A 19,659-nucleotide genomic window follows, 5' to 3' on the forward strand; every position below is an offset into this window, starting at 1 on the left:
GTGATTCGCGAAATAAACTTCGTTCAAAATAATCAACGTTATCTGAATCGTCGCTCCCATCGTTAATTAAAAGTAGGAAAAACTTGCAACGAAAAAAGGGGAGTTAGGTTCATTTGTGTCGTAGTTCTTCGATATTTGACTCGATACTGAATGATACCTTCTTGGTGTTTATCGCTGGTCGAGCAATAATCAGTGATAATAATGATAATTAAATATTATTATCACATGCTTATCGAATCGATGCTTTTAGTTCGCTCCCGATAGTTTGAATAATTGTGAAATATTTTCGATGAATTTGCATTTCGGTAATGATTTTCATATACGAGATATATGTTCACATAATAATTCATAACATTCTGAATATTCCTCGATTTCAAGAATTAATAATATTTTCATTTGTTTATATTTGCTTTCTGCTGGGACATTATTGTTATAATCATGGGTTGATTAGTAGATCGTGCAACTTGATAATGAAAATTATCCGATAATTCGACGTTTAATAAAATTTATTAGCACCACCGAATATTCACCGCAATTTCGGAACTATATTTCATGATTAATTCTCGATTATCATATGCTATGTCCATTTATTGTATATATTTGTCCAGATTGTACACTTCAATTAAGGAAACACTCGGTAAACTAACTAATAAAAAATTAAATAGTCCAAATCTAAAAGAATCTAACTAACTCTAATTTCCAGTCGTTTCTTTGTTTCTGTCATCAAATAGGGTTAAACAAATCCTACTTTTCCATCGAAAAAAATTATATATTAATCTGCAGACTACTATTTCGACCTAACACGAGAACACAGAGTATCAACATCGTCTCAAAAGTGCCACTTCGTCGATCTTCTTAATTTATCTACCATTTCTCAAGTGTCGATCTACTTTTAACTTCGAGTTTACGTCTTTTACGTAGAGATATGTACAGATCTCATGCGCGAAGCTAGTTGTCCCGTCCCGTGCGACGACGATACGAAGTTGGCGATGATCCACGATGCAACAAGTTTCTTATTCCAAACTGACAAGCAGCGGATCTGAATGTGACGATGCCAATTCCACCGTTGCGAAGGTTAACAGGTAGCGTCAGGATTGTGAACGTCCGCAGTTTGTTCGAACAACGAGATAACAGTTCGTGGTCGATTGGACTACAATCGTTAGAAAAAGCTTCGATTCTACCAATTTTTCTACCAATTAATTCTACCAATGAACTGTCTCGAATTCAGAGAGAAATTTTGCTGGATGGCAAAATGGTTTTCCGCAAAATGGATTTTCGGGTAGCAGTGGTTGGTTAGATACGAGAACGTGCTCGTATTATATTTATCACAGGGAAATTTATTCAAAACTTCAATGATAAACTGGTCTCTTTGCCGCTGCTGAGCTCTGTAAATACGAGCAAATATTTCACTAAATTATCTTTTTTAATATTCCTCGATATTTAAGGGAAGATATCTTTCTTAAACAACTAAGTACAGCAACTGGTGACCTCCAATCTCTTCCAGGTTCTGTTTCATCTGAAAAGCATTTATCACTATTGTCGTTACCTTACTTTGTAAGCTGATATCCTGTCAAGGATCAGAACGAAAGAGAAAGACAGAAGAATTTGCACAGGTTTGTTGCAGCCATTTGTCTCTTTGATTCGTCCTTACCCATGAACATCTTCTCTCCTTGGTCCAGTCTAAAAATATTCAGAAATTCGTGTTTCATCCTCAACCAACATCTGACTGAACGTATCCACGTTCTTTTTCAGAAGATATTATATATTCGTGGCCGGAGGAAATCCGTTCCTCCGCTCCATTGTTATTATTTATTGTACGATTTTCCACGTCAGCCGACAAGAATTCGCTCTAGATTCGTTTCCTCGCGAGTATCACGCTACCTCTCCACAGACACTCTTCATTCAGCAACGACTCTCTTCTCATTCTCTGCTACACCACGTTTCCATCACAATTCTCAGTTTTCGTCCCGAAGCAACTGTTATTATTCTCTTCTATCGCTTTTATTCGCGTCCCTTTCTTAGACCAACTCTTCCGCAACCACGTCCATGAATCAGTTACGAGAAGCTTCCCGAGGCCACGACCTCGATCTTTCATTACGCAGAATCCGATCAACTCGGTATTCATTTGCTGCGTATTTTCGTATCGTGTTGCCGTTGTGTATCGGCCAGTAAAACGATGCAGCGCAATGCCCTGCAACTTTGTCCCAATTTTCTGGTCGTTGCGTATTCGTATCAAAACCGAGAAACCGGCTTAACATCGTAACGAACGACGATAAGCAATGGATTTGGCTCGGTTGAATAATCGTATCGTTTGTTCTATTCGACAGCGAGAAACTGACAAACAGCCGATCGGCTCTGTTGTGTATCTTTGTATCTCTTTGTACGCAATGGCGCAACGCAATTGTCTATCCATATATCGATACACAACAACGGTGACACGACACGCAGACACGCAACGAAGGAATACTGGCTCCTAAACTACAGTGAAAAACTATTTAATATACTGGTCCCGCTTATGCAACTCCTTCAGTGAGAAAGCACGTGATCGTTTAGCGAAAAAAAGAGAGAAAGAGCGACTGCCTTCACACAGCGTGCAATGTCGACACAATGTGCTGCTGGGTATATTCCGAAGTATGGAAACGCTTATGCTTTCATGACGATTGCCAAAAGTTATTTAGCAGAGAATCCCTATACCTTGGAATACGAGGAACCACGATTGCCTTTCTGGTTCCTCTATTCATTCGCCGTATAGTATCGCTAGTCTGGGCTGAATCGCCGGCGCTGCTGTGGGTGATCACGTTTTCACGACAATCGACGACCTCCGCCTCGAGACAGTCCTACACCACGTCCTTCGGTGGCCTCTGCAAGGTACCACATCCCCTCGTGGTCGATCCACTAACTACAACGAGAGCTGTGTTCGAGAGGAGATTTAGCTTTGAGATCTCGACGAGTGTCGAGCGTATATGGTACGAGAGGTTGTCGAAGGACGATCCGATGACGAGGACATTGTCTTCTTTTCAGCACGACGTTTTCAGTCGACCCGGACACGCACATAGACAGCCTCGAGCAGGCCGAACAGATCGTCCTTGAGGGTACCAGCAAGTGGTCCTGCAAGATCGCCATCACAGGTGACACGATGATACTGATACCTTAGAGAGTTAAGAGTTTACTCCACCCACCGAGACCGACCGTGTCGTGAACGACACGGTTTCTATGCCGTGTAAAATGTGACACACACGTGACACACGCTTTTTCATACACGAGAATTTATGGAATTGGACCTGGTCGCGCGATCGCAGCCAGAGGAGAACGGTTCGCCGTACCTGTTTGACAACCTGTTTTTTACCTTCTTTTGACTCCTGAATATTCTTCGCGCTATTGTTTTCGCTCCGGATTGGCTCGTTCAAAAGGCTCGTCTCAAATTTCCGGCAATCTGATGATATTTTAAATGTTATACTGTAAAACGATTTTCAAATATTGCAAATTTCAAATTCGATACGGATCGTACACGACCGCGACGGTTTCGATTAGATCTCGGTAACTTCATTTCGAATGTATATCTTCGTTTTATTTGTATTCTATCTCGTCATACTCGGTTATCGTGTAAGATGCGGAATACAAATTAAAACGAGGTACGTTAAAATAAAATAGCAGAAGCCAAACTCTTTCCGATCGCCTATCATCCAATGATACGACGCATCGTTCGAGAGTTCGAGTTTTTAAAACTACGAAATTTCGAAATTTCGTATTTTCGGAATATGAAAATTGAAATAAATACGTTATATCTCTGGCAACGATAATTTTGACAAACAACACCTGTCAAGCTTATACGGCAACCGTAACGCCTCGAAAGCTGCCGGTTGGCGAATGGTCGACATTTCTCTTTTAATAAGGCACAAAATCACGTTACGAAGGAATCCAATGTCTTTCTGCGCACGATTTTCGATCTGATCAGCCGCAAAATCATCCACGATAAATCATGAACCGCATCGATCACGCCTCGTTGCGTCCGATATCTCGACTCGTGTACTCTGCATTCGAGGGAAGCTGGAGAAACTAAACCCCACGTCGAAGCAATTTGCGGTGCGAAGTTTCCAGATCGATGAGACATTCGACGGTATTGGTCACGTAATTCCACCTGACAACTTTAGACACTTCGCGATTGTTTTCGTAGTTCCCGTAGTTACTCGTTCATCCTTCACAATAAAATCGTGACGCTACGTATAAACGAAACCAAGCAGAATAAAATCGCAAAGTCTTTACAAATAATCTATAAACTTTAACCTTCTGAGCGCCCGTTAAAGTAACGAAATATGATAAAAATAATTTTTTCTATGGCTTAAGGGTAGGTTCTTTTTAGGATATTAAAGATTAATCACGTGTCTGTTGAAATATTTCAAAGTAGATTTTTTACTATTTTTATATTCGCACGTAAGATCTTGTTAATTATGGAAATGAAAAACGATAAGTCTTATAGAGTTAAGTCGACTGTTGGTAATTGTTGCAGACGATTATAGAAATATAACTTTATTCGTTAGGAAGCTATAAAAGAAATTAAAAATTTGCTAGGTACGTAACGCGTATTTCATAGAAATATTATTTCCTAGAAATTTTAGGAATTATAATTTTTTATCAGGTTTTTCTTAATTCTGTTATTTTCTTTTATATGTGAACCGAATGTAGATGCGAATGTAGATATGAATTCTATGAAAACGAAACATGCACGTACGTATCATTATAGTCTCATATTACCCGCAAACAAGAATAATAGTAATAGTACACGCAATAATCCATCGACTATGCTACTACTAGAACGTGATTATTTTGCATAAACGTTTTACGAACTGCTCAATGATTAAACAAGCGTACAAGCGTGCATTAAATCTTTCACAATTTTCTATCTAGATCTACAGAATTTTATCAAAATCGATGGTCAACGACATAAATTCCACTCGGTTTCTTAATAAATATTATTACGCTCTCGAGCAAATGGGAAATCTAAATGTTAAGAAATTGCTAAAATGTGAAACATCTATTTGTCAAGGAATATAAATCCTCCTTTCTGTAATTTTAACAAAAATGAAACGAAAGAGATAATAAGGAGGGAGTATCACGCAAGTAAGAAAAATCAATTCACGAGAATTGGAAAAATGTACGTACGACGTTTTGAGATAAAAGTTGATTTTCAGGTTACGACAAAAAAGAAAAGAGAAGAAAACGCCGTGTTATCAGCGCAAAGAGTCTGCGTTTGAACATTTCGATTATCGTTCCGCGTGTATAAAAGACACACCAACGGATCGGCAAACTGGGAAAATTGCTTTATTTTTCGAATTCTGGCCAATGACAGAAATCAGTTGCTGGGATATTATTAAAGTTAGAAACAATGACGTTCGTAGCTTCGGATCGCGCACTGTAATTTCGACGAGAGAAAGTAAAATAGTTGAAAATAAATCAAACAGAATTTATAATTTTTCGCACTTAGACATATCTCTTTGCTGATTATTTTTGTACAAATGTGTTCATTTTTGTGAACAAGCGTAGCTTTTTACTCTTCTAGGCTTCGAAGAAATTTAAGATATTTATCGAAATCATCGTACAGTTGATTTCTGCAGATCTCACAAAGGGCATAACTTAACAAGCAAACACTCACCTCACTAAAGAAATAAAATAATCAAATTCGAAGATGATATCCCACTGGGAGTAGCCATCCACATGTTATTTAGCAATTAAGTTAGAAAAATTTACCAAATGTCCAGCTGGACAAATTGTAAAGTACAAATTAAATAATAATAAAAAAAAAAGTTGATTTCTACGTCAAATGTTTGGGAGGTTTTTCGAGAAAAGCAGGACCTTCAAGAGTAAAATTTCGAGGATAAACAACACAGATTACTCAGGAAAGAACGATAATATTATAATATAATATACCGCACACTATTATATGATATAATCTATCAAAGAATGTTTAACATTCCTTAATGTCAATGTAAATGAAAGAATTTATGACACACGAAGATAAAGCTAAAAGTGGAGAGAATAAAGGAGAAACGAAATGGAAGTTACAGAAATATCGAGAAAATTGTTATATTAAAAGGAAATAGCAAGAATTCGAGATACGCGGAAACAAGATTGAAAAAGGAGAAGAAATAAAATAACGGCGAGAAATATGTCAAAAAATCGATTACGTTTACTCCCTTTGACTGCGATGTAACCAAGATCGTGAAACAGAAAATAGCCTGTTTTAAGAAGAAGGCAACTTTTGTTAAACGCAACTGTCGAAGAAGAAGGATGTGTCATTTTAGCAACGTTCGATCAGTCAAATTCAATCTCGTTCTCCACGATATTATCATCTGTTTCCCGCTTTAAGGGAAAAAATCACGGAAGAGAAGAAGCCATGGAAAAATGGAACTTCGATAACGAGTAATTGGTTTTATCGGAGACAGGGAACTTCTTCGAAACAGAATTCCGTAGGAGAGAAAAGGACATATAAAACAATTGCATACATTTAAATGAAAAATGGAACGAATCGAAGTGTAATAACGGAATAGGACCGTTGATAAAGACACGCCAAGTATCAAATATCAATAATTTCGAACTATAATTAACGCGACCCTAAAATTAAAATTGAAAACGATACAAAGAATATTCTTGATATATTTATTGAAATTTTTTAACGAATTTGAAGATATATACTTTGATAGAAATATTAAGGCGAATTTTGTATAATGGCGCTTAATAACATATTTATTTCTTAACATACGAAATTACAATAAAACTGATTTTTGTAGCTGTATAACATATAAACGCAAGATAATTTAATATCACGATACTAGCAAAGCTTTTCAAACCTCTCGTACGTAACATTCAAACAATTTAGCGCACGATTGCTGTCGTCGTTCGTATATGAAGCGAACAGAATCCGCAACTCGTCGTAAGAATTTCTCTGGTAAAAAGTATTTAGGTCTGGTAAAGTTAAATGCTGGAGCCACAGGGCGACAACCAACACCGACAGGCCACGTTGCTGCTGTATAACATCTTTCTATTACGACCATTCAACGCAACTGAGGCGGCAAACGGAAGAGAGGAGAAGATCAGGGACAACAAACGAGCGAAAGAGTTTCGTAAAGTCCACGAACGACTTGTCCAGACATGGGATAAAGAGGAAGAGGAAGCACAAGGGTGCGAGAAGGCTCGCAGTCCGCCCCGAAACGATCGATAGTTCAACGTACAGGGAAGTGCAGCGGCTGCAGCGCACACGTGCAGTCCTCGCGGCCTATTCACCTGTGTGTATGCAACGTACAGCCTGGTTGTGTCTCTACTCGCACACCCTTGCTTCCACGACCTCCGCCCTAACCGTTATTTTTTCTCCGAATCCATGAAATTCATCGACACGATTTCGTACTCTGACCCATAGTTGCATGCATTTTTCCGAGTATCATTCATCTCGCGGATGAAGGATCGATCGAGTAGGGGAGGGACTATGTGGAATTGTTGTTACATTTTTTTCGACGAGTAGAATATAGAGATAAAAGTTTATTTTTGCCATGATGTCGCGTGTAGTTCTCATATAATATCATTTTTCTTGCTTTGGTATAAATTTCACGTTACATAATTTCACGTTGTTGGTAATTCCAGGGTTTGATTAAGAACAGTGAAAAATAAGGATAAAGACGTAGAAATCTATGCCTCTATGCACTGAAATATCTTACTGTTTAATCGGCGATAGAAATTTGGATACTCGTAACAATATTTTCTAAGCAAATACGAATCGCGTATCGTTTCTTGAATTTATCTGTCTTTCGAAAGAAAAGCTGTATTTATCCTGATTCTCAAATGAAATTCTCGCCTACGCTGGCATGTGCGTGCCAACAGCGTTTTTCATATCGTCGGTGCGAGAAGAAATTTCAAGTTAATAGTTCAACTTGATTACACGCCACAAAGATAAGGAATCACGATGACAGTGAGGACGACGATGGGAAGATAAAACGGCGAGATGGAAGAAGACGTAAAATTGTAATAGGAATTTGAAGAGGTTGACAGATGTATTTGGGACGAAGGATTGGAAGATGCCACTGAGATGGATCGGTCTTGGCAGATGTGTTCGTGTATTACGAGAGTGAAATATCTACAGGTTGTCAACAAAATTGGGATAATATCGTTTGTGATTTATAATACTTTTATACTGTATCGTTTAAAAATTTTATGGACGTCGAAGATTATACGGATAAATGTTTCTTTAAAAGAGATATTGTTTACCGAGTTCGGTTCAAACGAACGACAAATTATTTTATTCAACTGTATATAAAATATCGACAAGTCCGCGAAAAACGTGATGAAAAACGTCAAGTTTCGGATCGTCGTTTCAAACACAGCACTCGTTACTCTTGAAATATAAAATGTAACGCAGTTAACTTACAGCTAAAACAGAATGCCGAACAAATTAAAGGTGGCATAGAAGTCAATAAATTGTAATTGCATCATTGACGATAATGGGGTGAAAAAATTAACGTTCGTGCTTTAACACTATTCTTTTCTTACTTTATAATACAATAAAAATGATTACAACGTTATGTGTTGAAAATTACCGAAATATTTATAGTTGCATAATCTAGAATTCTCTGCTAAAAATACGCATGTACGCGTATTTCTGTATGAAAATCAAACGGTTTAGGATAATAGGATACTCGCAATGCTTAATCGATACACGGGCCTGAAGAAGCTACAAAAAACAAAATAATACACGCTCCATTTATAAAAATTACCAGTTGTATATGTCGGACTCAGGTTGGAATTTTGGGGGCGTTCGATGAACCTTTACTTACTTTACCGTCGCGGATGTAGCTAATGTTTATGGGTACAAATGTGGACACTACAAGAGGCTATGAGTAATGGGAATAGGATGGTCGAGACGATGGTGACAACGAATTCAGGTTCGATAACGAATCCACGGTCCACGGAATGACGAGTACAAACGTAATACACGATTCGGGTAACTTTCTCGATAACTCAATCAGCAATTCGTCCAACGACTAACTAACTAACCCGTAATCCAAATGAAACTGCCCTTATATATTCCTGTCCCCACTTCTCGGGTCAATCTTTGTTTTTAAGGAGAGCCATATGATCATTCCATACCTCTGTCAGATACACGTCCATCCCGTGACCGTGGCTACGTCCAGTGACCCGCTATGTCACTTCGAGCCCGAACCCATCGTCATAAAGCCAGACTGGAACATTAGAACTATTTCTTATTTTTATTATTTAAGTGTAGCTATAGTAAAAGTCTGGACTAGGGTATTGGGCTTTTTCCCAATATTCCGGACGGGAAATCCCGATGTTCTTTCATCTGCGACATATAAATATATTTCAAATAAAATTAATACAGAGGAATGCAAACGAACTTATTGTTCACCTAGTACATTGTATGTATTTCACGTTGGAGGATCCCGATATTTTACTCGAGGAATCGATGATCGAACGACGCGAATAAAAGCATTTCATGCGACGAAACAGAAAGCGAAGATCCCGGAAGATTTCACCGACTGCTCCAACTCTGACACAAGATATAACGTTGAAATGTCGATAGGATTGAAAAGAATGTGGAAAGATTCCGAAAAAATTCGATTTCCTGCGTGTTATTCCCGTGAGAAGCCGCGACTGACGAAATCCGCCAACGAAGTTTCTCCTAACACGTGAATTTACGAACATGGGGGTGAATATCGGGAAAAACTGTCTGCGCCGCTCTCCGACGAACGAGAAACTGCCGATTTCTTCGAGAAAAAAATTTTTTTTAATAAAAACAATCTGTTACTAATCTCATATTTGATACGTAACTATTGTGTTGGCAACTAAGTGATTGCGGAGTTTGTCATTAGGTGGTATTGACAAAATCCGCAATCACTTAGTTGCCAACGCAATATAATTCTGTGAGAAGAGAAAAGAGTGGAATGAAAACGTTCGATCTTACATTGGAAATTTTAGTTTTGTTTCTATTAATTTCTGGAGGATTTATATCGCTGAAAACAATTTGGGGTCGTTATATAAATATTCGAAAATGAGAAAGGTATTTCAAAGTTTTATTACACAAACTTTCGATTGGTGTTTTTAAACAAATAAAATGGGAAGGATATCGCGTTACACGGTTATATGATAGCTTTATGAAATTAATGAAACCTGTCGAGAGGGAGAGAGAAAGATGCTAATTCAAAATATCGATGAACTTTAGGATTTAGCAAAACTGAAATTTAAATTATCGTTAGCAATCGTATAGCAAAAGGATCTTTTTTATTGTTAATTAAAATTACTTAAAAATTCAGACTAAAGCAATGGTTTAGACTGCTTTGAATTCAGACTACAATGCTTCCAAACAAAGCATTAGTTTCCGACTGAAAATAGATTTACTACTTTGTGTTGCTAATATAGAAATCTTGTCCGTGTTCCCATGATTGATGTAACTTGGAATATTGATAGGTTGCCAGAAAATGGAGGCATATTGATCTTGGCAGATGGTGAAGCTAACAGTAAACAAGCCCTTAACTATCTATAATGTAAGCAACGCGAACATGTACGAGAATAGCAATCTGTAAAGTGATTTACGATAAAGGCACGCAAGTTATAATATTATGCAACAATTCGCAAGATTTTTAATTATTATCAAAATTTCAAGTAATCGCGTTAAATTGTATATTCAACAAACCCTTGGAAACTATACTTCTACATATAATTAAATTCTTCTCGGCAATAACGCAATAGCGTAACAAGCAGCAGTCCATAATTTCATCGTGAAAGAAACATAACGACGATCTAAAAACCTTAAGAAATATGATCTACGAATCATAATACTTGCAAATTATAATACTTCTACTCGGATATTCTATGCAACAGAAGATAAACAAAGTATTATCGACGATAGGAAAGGTATTAAAAATATAATTTTTAAAAGTGGATTCGTTTAATAGATACTACGTTTTTTCACGTTTGAGCAGGATTTTTTAGAACTTTCTGAAGGAAGTCTATAAAACAAAATGGTTATTTGAATTACTAAATTATTAAATCGCATAAGAAATGTCCAGTCGAACTTCTTAGTACTAGCTACGTATCGACAATTACGATAGCTTTTAAAGGAATTTCTTCTCTTTATATTTGCAAAATAATCGGCAAATAGCCATTTAGTAATTCGAAATTAACATTTGCAAAAATACGCCGTGCAATCATTTGCTCTCTGTTCCCGCAGTGAAAACGATCAAAGCGTTCCTGGAACATTCGCATAGTCTTTATCGCATTCAAAAACGCTCGGTGTAATTTCTATGAATGTTCGTACATCGCGTGCATAAACGGACACGCGTTACCACTTTCATGTTTTAATTTTACAAGAACGGGGAACGAAAACGAGCATTCGCTGGCCTCGTGTAAACGCACCGAGGGAGGAACGTCGGAGAGAAAAAAAGTAAAAGCAGCAATTTATTCTGGCGACAGTTTCAACTAGCGCAATTCAAAGTAACATTAATCGAATCTCTCTCTTTCTGGACACCGCGAAGAAAGAGTTTCTTCATGGTGTAAAACCTAGCCAAGAAAAAAGAGAGGAAATTTTTAGTCCACTCCGTGAGTTGCCTTCAGAAGTACGCGACGTTGCTAATTCGATTTCGTACGTTCAGTCTTGAAGATCTGGTTCGTCGAAGCAGGCACGAGGAAACGTAAAACGAAACCGACGTTCCTTTCCTCTGTTTCCTCCGATTCTCGAGATTCGTCGATAAACGAGCAAGATGGAACTCGCTGGAGAAAACGAATCGAACTTTAAACGCCTTCGTGCCTTGGAACGAGTGAACGAGAAGAAAATCGGAAAGAAAAGCAACGAGAATAAACACGGCACACGTACCGCTAGCTTGCGATAAGTTTCGTTTCTTTGAATGACGAACGAGGACGAAATGGTGGCAATACAGAGTCCCACGTAGAATTCGAAAAGACGGCGAGATAGTCGAATCGCGTCTCTTTGATCTCCCCTGCTTCGTTCTCTCGTAAGTTTAGCACCTCTGTTTGCAGGTTACTTGAATTTTTCTATTCTAAATATTCGGATTTGCTTCGCTATATTCCACGTTCGTGATGCGATTGGAAAGAAGAGGTGGCCACGAGTTTTCATAAGAGAACGTAGTATATCCTTTTTCTTTAAGATCGTGTGGGGAAACATGAAAGCTTCTGAGTATTTTCCAGGCACTTTTATCGTAGATGCTATAATCTTCGTCATTTTCTCCGGCTAATCTTTCTTCGAAAAGCTTTTTAATTTAGAAAGAAAGAAAATAAATCACCAATGCGAAAAATAATTAGATGTTATGCGTATATATATTTCAGAACTATTAAAATTTCTTTTAATATTTTCCTCGATACCGGGATTTCTTAAAACAGGAAAAGGATTAACTATCTAAAAGGAATTGATAGTCGCAGGATTAAAGTACGGTAGTTACTAAAATTAACAGCGGTCGAGATTCTGCTTCGAGACTATAACCAAGACTGTCATTTCATCTCATTTAGAAACGAAAAAGCAAATATACGATGGGGTGCTATATACAATAACCTCGAAGAAAAGGATTATTAGCGGGCAAAAAATTCAATTGGAAGAAGGAGTGAATGAGAGGAAACTTTGCGGCAAAACGCGCTGAAAATCGGACGTAGGATAATGTGCCGCGTTAGTAAGCGGATGAATTCGAACGAAAACTTCTCTCGCGTCGAAAAAATGAACGACTTTACCGGGCTTCCACGAGGCTGCGAATTTAAGAGCATGAAAGGTACAACCGCGAAAAAAGGAAAGAAGGAACGTGGCGGGTATTAAGTAAGTTGAAAGAAAAAGGAGCGTAAAGGAAGCGTCCTGCATTGAGCAACCTTCTCCGGCTCTATATTCTTGTGCTTGCGATTCGTTCAAAATGACGGTGATCGAGGCAAAGTTAAATAGAAAGTCGGGAAAAATGTTGAATAGCGAATATCGAGATTTAGTCCAGAAGACGCAGTTTAAAAAGAAATTTCCTAATTTACAAAAATAAGGAGAGGGAGCGAATATCGAGATTTAGTCCAGAAGACGCAGCTTAAAAAGAAATTTACCAATTTACAAAAATAAGGAGAGGGAGATTTAGGTACAGAAAATAAAATCGTAAAAAGTCGTGAACAGAAGGATCTCTGTGATCTTAAGCGTCGAGAGAGAAAGGAAAGAATCGAAGAACAATGGCGAGTAAGCATAAAATTGTCGAGAAGCAGAAATCTTCCTTTAGTAGCGTTAATTGCTGATTTCTAGAGGGTCGAACAGAGAGCCAATTGATACTGGACCGATTGAATTGATTTTACGGCTACTGCTCGTTAAAAGATAGAACTCGTTCTGAGCAGTTGCTCGATTAAACGTTTCCCAACTTAACGATTCGTTTGAACAGGGAACGACGAGAGGAAAGTGACAATTGGCTATGATATTTGGGTCATGTTTCCTTTGACCATCGACACTGAAATGATAAACATTGGAACGAAATTACACAATTATTGTGGATCGCGTCTGTAGCGAAGCGAAATTCTATTTGACTTTAGAGAAACCGAACAAGTACTGAAAAATGTCAATACTTGAAAGTCAAAGAATAACTTCAACTTTTTGGCGTGATTTTCAAAGAACTGACGGTCCAAGATTATTGAAAGGCGCTTCAACATTATTTCGTGATTATTCAGTGTCGTCGTAAAGACATATTTCAAAGCCAATGTAATTTCAAAAATATTCCAAGATTATCGCAGACTTGCGTCAAAGACGTTTAAAGATCCTTTTTAAAAAATATTATATCTGACCATTGGATAATTAAGGCATTAAATTATTACTTGCCATCAAGACGCGTTTCCATCTTTCCGTTCGCATATTTGTTTTCGTAAAACTAAATAGTTAACAACAATTGTCGAATAAAGAGAAACCAGAAGCGGTAACGCTTCATCGATAAGATTTTAAATAACGTGAAAGCATGTCACGAACGGAGGAAGATTCAGAGATTAAGGATAGCGATCTTAGCCATGGAGCGATTACGGCAATTAAAGTGTTTCTGAGAGGAAGACGAGAGAAAAAGAAGGACGAGCGACGAAGGAGCAAAGAGAAACGAAACCTGCCGGGAGTAGGAGAATGATCATTAGAGTAATTGCTGTCTCGTCACGAAGCGGGTCAACAGTTTTTCCTCTTTCTGAACTGTGCTACACGCGCCGTCGGACGCCATCCGCGGCCAAAACTTCGCTATGACGAATGGTTCACCGATGAGAACGTAGCACCGTGAAAGTCGCAGAGATCTTCAAGATGGTGCAGCGAGTTGGAGCAGCGTTTTGTCTTTGTAAACTTGTTGCGATGCAATTAGGTATTTGGATAATTTATTGCGCTAAATTAAAAGGAAAACATACAAGATGACTTTAAAAATACAAATTCTGTACAATTTGACAGTCCTGAAGTGGAGGAAGGGCTGTAGTGAAAATATTTGTACTTGAAACTCTTGTTTATAATTTTACTGAATTTGTTTATAAATGCCGATACTAGAAAATATTATTCTCTGATGGTTTAGATAAATTTGAAAGCGGTGGTAGAAGAAACAGCTGTAATGGAAGTTAGTACTTTAATAGTAAGTTAGTACTTTAATTTTCTCTATGTAGAATTTTATTTGATTATGAAAAAAAAATTATAATATTTTATAATTATTACAGATATCTTACGGATTTCTTATTTCAATTTGAAATCTAATAACCATCAGTAATACTTACAAATATTTTTATCTGGTATCGGAAAAATGGTATACAACTAATACTAATACAATATAACAGAAAACAAAGCGTAAAAGATATAGATAAATAAATATTTACTTTGTAGGTTGTCTTACATTATAGAAGGTTAAATTGTAGCATAGGAAAGTGAATCTGAACGCTTTTTGAGTGGATACAAAATTTCTGCAAAAAATCCTACATTTTGACAAACAAGTTAACAGAGCACATAGGGGCAATTGACATAAAAAGAAATATAATTTGATACTGGTAGCAGTAACAATATGCAACTTCTATTTAATGTTTTCGGTCATCTATGTAAAGCGTCTCACATCGATGTAAACTCTTTGATCTAAAACATGGGATAACTAACATGCACAATCCTGTTAGAAGACGATGTTCGAATACATGCGATTATCCATGATACGTGACATCAATACGTGTAGTTTCTGATGGAAGCTGCATCGAACATCTACTGTGAAATTACGATGTAATCCAAAATACGGAGTTAATTATCTCTGAAACGGTAAATTCGTGAATTTATCAAAGGATTGGTCCCTTAACGAAGGAAGGGATGGTCAGAGGACCATTTATCAAGGCATTCATTTCAAACGGAGTTCTGCTAAAGTATGCCACGAAATTTTGTCAACAAAACTCTCGAACCATATCTTGTAGAAAACTGAGCGAGGATATCCACTACGAAAGACACTTAACGAATTTTCAGTGAAATTAAGCGAGTAGAACCGGGTGAAAGCAACGAGACGACGAACAGAAGAGACTCGAAATATATGTATAAAAAACAGAAAGAAGATTTCTAGAAGAATAATAGCGAAACAGGAACAGAGTGAACGAAAAGTAATCCAACAAGTTTCTCAGACGAATAACTTCGAAGAAAAGGTGGAAAAAATATTCTTCGTTTACGAGGTTCGAATCATATTCTTTAGTTGTCCGATGGTGTTTCTTAATTTTAATAAAAGCGACTCATCTGTTCTCCTTGAAACACGAGATCAGATTCACGAGAAATATTAAACATCTGGCCTGATTACAAGATTTCGTACAACCAACGCTCGAATCTCGTAATTAAACGAATACTATCTCGTTAGAGCGTTTGACATTTCTTAAACCCAATGAAAGCGAATATTTTACTTCCGGACGAGTAGCGAACTTCTAGCCCACGTTCTCGAGAACGGATAAACATATTAGATTGTAAAATGTAAAATATTCAAGATATGCAAGAAATTGCAAAATATGCGGAAGCTTCAAGCTCTTCGCCTACGGTGTATATCGTTATATACTGAAAGTATGACGTTTACTTACAGTAGAGTTTTCATAAGAATTGAATGCCGATTTATTCTGTTTCGCGTCGTGTATCTTTTGTTCGACATTTTTTCGCTGTCCTTTTCGCTATGGTACAACGAATACTCACAAAATTCGAGTTATTCTTCCATAGGAATTAAAACCCAGTTATTTTACGACCATAAGCGTACATGCGTAACGTGTATATTTTCTACGAGGATGGTGCTACTATCGGTAGATTCACTGTTGGTTTTCTAAATTTTCTTCCAGCGACACGAGTCTTGAATTTGAAACGTGACATTCGGAAGAATAATATTCTTGAAGAACAACGTTAAAAACGGTATATCTGAAGAAGAAAAATACGTAAATCCAAAGAGATGCGTCCAAATTCGTGTAATTGGAATTCACTGATTTTTCTCATTACCTATAACTTTTCGTTCATCTAACAGAAATTCAAATATACAATTCGAACAAATAGATTCAATCGATATAATCGAATCAATTTAATCGGCTACGGATTAAAATTTCATTCCAACGAGTGAAATTCTATCGTGTTTCCATTAGTAAATTTATTTCGTTAAAAAGCAACATTTACCGCTACAGTCCGTCCAAATCAACTTGGTACAGGTCACGGTCGTTATACGTTACGTACGCAGGTATAGCAACTCTTGTGGTGAGCACGAGATTCTTAACGTCGTACGATATGCTTTGCAAATCGGTCCACGGAGCGTTGCGTGAAAATAATACACGCGCATTGGGGCAAACTGGGATAGTCAACGAGGGTGAATGGAAATGGGAAGAGTTAAAGTGTATTTGGGCGAGAGGGTAGCTTGGCTAACAGTCGGCGTTACTTCCGTTTCCGCCCCAGTAATCAAATCTCTTGACTCGGTGGGCGCAAATTAAAATCGTTTGCTGGCAACTGCGAAACGCGGCTGGCCCGTGGCAGCTCCACGATATTCAGCAACGGAAACATGAAGAGAGCTGCGCAACGATCGGTGGAAAGTAAGAGACAAAAGGACATTCGCGTCGAGAGAACGCCGACAATGAGGCCTTTCATCGCCTCGATCTGTTCTAGAGAGCAGCAACACTCGAATTCGACGCGGAATCGTAGAAATTAGACGAATGATTCTTTTTTCTTTTTTGTGGACAATGAGCGAGTTCAAAGTTCGTGAGAAGCTTGGAGCTTGGAGTTACTTAAGGTAACTGGAAATCGTGTGTCGTGATGAAGATTCTTCTTGGGTTTTGTTAGCTCCTAATCGAAATGTATATGTTTGAAAGATAAACGTAGAATGAAAGATACTTGGAGAAGGTGAGATAACAAAATACGAAACGTTATAGAAATGATGTAATTTTAGGGGATACGTTGCTTGAAACAATGAAAAGACAGTGCTGCTATAAAATTTTTATTGCTTCAACCATGCAAACGGAAGTCTTCAAGAATTGTATAAGCTTGCTAGGGTGATACTGTTATTCGTGCGATGCGGCAATAAAAATTGAACTTTCTGCTATGATAAAAATTTGTGACAACCATTCAAAAGGAATATACAGACGCGGGTAATAGAAAAAAATTAAGTAACGCAGAAAACGGTCCTCGAACTGTCTCGGGATATGAGGAACTGATCCACTTAAAAAGAATAACGAAAATAAGAAGGTTAAATCGAAAGGAATGATGAGAAGAAGGGTACGAATGAGACATGAGAGTGAAATACGTAAAAGCAACAAATCTTATGAATTTAATTGATTCCATTGTTTATAAGGTGCCTGATCGATTCGAGATATTTCACCGGTTTAATATGTTTTAATAAATAAAATAAAAAAATATATAATACTGTACCTTTTAATACTGCTTCTCGTTCTTTCTAAACAAACAATTTCTTGAAACAATCAAGTTCGATAAATGGAGCACCGAATTGATAACGCAAAAAATGATCTCCAGTAAATCAACACTGAAAATACCAAAACAAAACCTAACATTCTGCAACTCAATTATCAAAATGTACTTCACGCGAGTTTGCACGAATGTTTACTAACTTTGTATATTTACGAGCCATCACACGGTCGAATGTTTGTAGGAAAAACACGTCTGACCTGTTCGATTCGACTTCAAATATTCGACTAAGGAATGGTTTTCCCATGTCCCATGAACAGTACAAATTAACCGATGTGTGTTCGTGAGAGAGTTGGTTCGTTTATCTTCAGACTTCCTGGTGTCGCGCAAATAGAATAATGCAAGAACAGCAGAGTACACGAGACGCGTTGTAAGATAAGATCGATAAAGGGGCTGAAAATATATTTTATTCGATGATAACGTAAAATTTTATTCGAGGTTCCTTCTATTTATAAAGGATTTTGTCATTTTTTAACGGTCAAAATATCGATCAAAAAATATTAAAAATGTCGTAGAAATAATTTTTTATTTGTCTTCTTAACAAGATATTTTCGCGTTAAAAACATAAAGTTTAGGATAGGTGAAAAATTGATTTATAGGTTAAATATTACATTGGAATTGTAAAAGTGGTTTCGTAGAGAGGAAATAGGAAATTTTATGTTTAATAGATTTTAGGTTTAAAACGAGGTTTTGCGCCTGATCAGATGCTATTTTTACTTCTTCTCAAATTCTACTGGCGAAATTAAAGAAATACAACGTTCTCCGGAAGATCCGAAAAAGCAAGTGAACAAAATGAGAAACGTTCATTCAAGACTGAACACGATCAGTAATTTCATTGTACAATCCCATCCAATATCATGCAAATTTAGTGCCCCAACATTTATAGTGAAATAGTATCTTCTATCTTTCTTCTTCCATCTGCTAGAGTTTAGATATAAAACTATAGCTCGACTCTACTATTCCTTTACTTACTCTCTATCATAAAAATAGATAAAAAAAAAGAAAAAATACACGTCACAACGTTTGGAGTCTGATGGTACACTTGAAATGAAAAGAAAAAAGTCGATAATTAAATATCTCAAAATTATTTCTTTTCCAGCATTTTTAGAATTTAGATCTTTTGAAAATGAATGAAAAAAAAAATGTTTTTACATGTAAATTTCCAATATAACGCACTTTCAAAATAATACCATTTCTAGGTTAATTTACATAATTTATTTATAAATTCTTAAATTTGTCCAAACTTTCAACATTCTAATTATCAATTTTTGTTCCACTTTCCAGTATATCAATAATAGTTAATTGTTGATATTGTTAATGAAAGCTCGCATAAGTAAATCGTGGCTAGGTAGATCGTTCGAAAATTTCATTGACATTGCACTTGACTTCATCAGCATCTGAATAGTCGTGCCGGTATTACCCGTTTATTGACCATCAATTAATTAGCTGGCTAATTGAAAGTTTGATTGGCCAAGCCAGCTGTAGCACTACTACAACATGGGCATATTATTCCGAGTTGGTTCGATCTGCTGCCGGAAATCTCGGCGATTAGTAAATCGAAGCGGATTGATCCTCTTGAAAAGATAAATTGTCCACTACGTGTAGTTAGTTTGATATTAATTTTTATAAATGCTATCTGACTCGAAATTTGTTGATGTAAAGTGTACGATAAAAATTGTGTTATAAAAAGGGACAGACTCTTAACGTAAAAGTAAGTCGAAACGTGA

At 37.0% G+C, this 19,659-nt stretch overlaps 1 protein-coding gene across 14 annotated transcripts in view; it reads left to right on the forward strand.

Annotated features, from left to right (window-relative positions):
* The window catches only part of LOC117233329 (protein unc-13 homolog B-like), a 378,435-nt gene that overhangs the window by 333,647 nt on the left and 25,129 nt on the right, over nt 1-19,659 (forward strand). For 11 of the 14 annotated variants that reach the window (XM_033493523.1, XM_033493525.1, XM_033493524.1 and 8 more), the window contains one exon: nt 3,022-3,128. The exons of the other annotated variants lie outside the window; for them this stretch is intronic. In XM_033493523.1, the coding sequence (XP_033349414.1) occupies nt 3,022-3,128 (107 nt within the window). The remainder of the gene's footprint in view (nt 1-3,021; nt 3,129-19,659) is intronic. 14 annotated transcript variants of the gene reach the window in all.

Source organism: Bombus vosnesenskii, unplaced genomic scaffold (assembly GCF_011952255.1).
Source record: "Bombus vosnesenskii isolate JDL3184/JDL3185 unplaced genomic scaffold, Bvos_JDL3184-5_v1.1 scf7180000013295, whole genome shotgun sequence".
NCBI lineage: Eukaryota > Metazoa > Arthropoda > Insecta > Hymenoptera > Apidae > Bombus > Bombus vosnesenskii.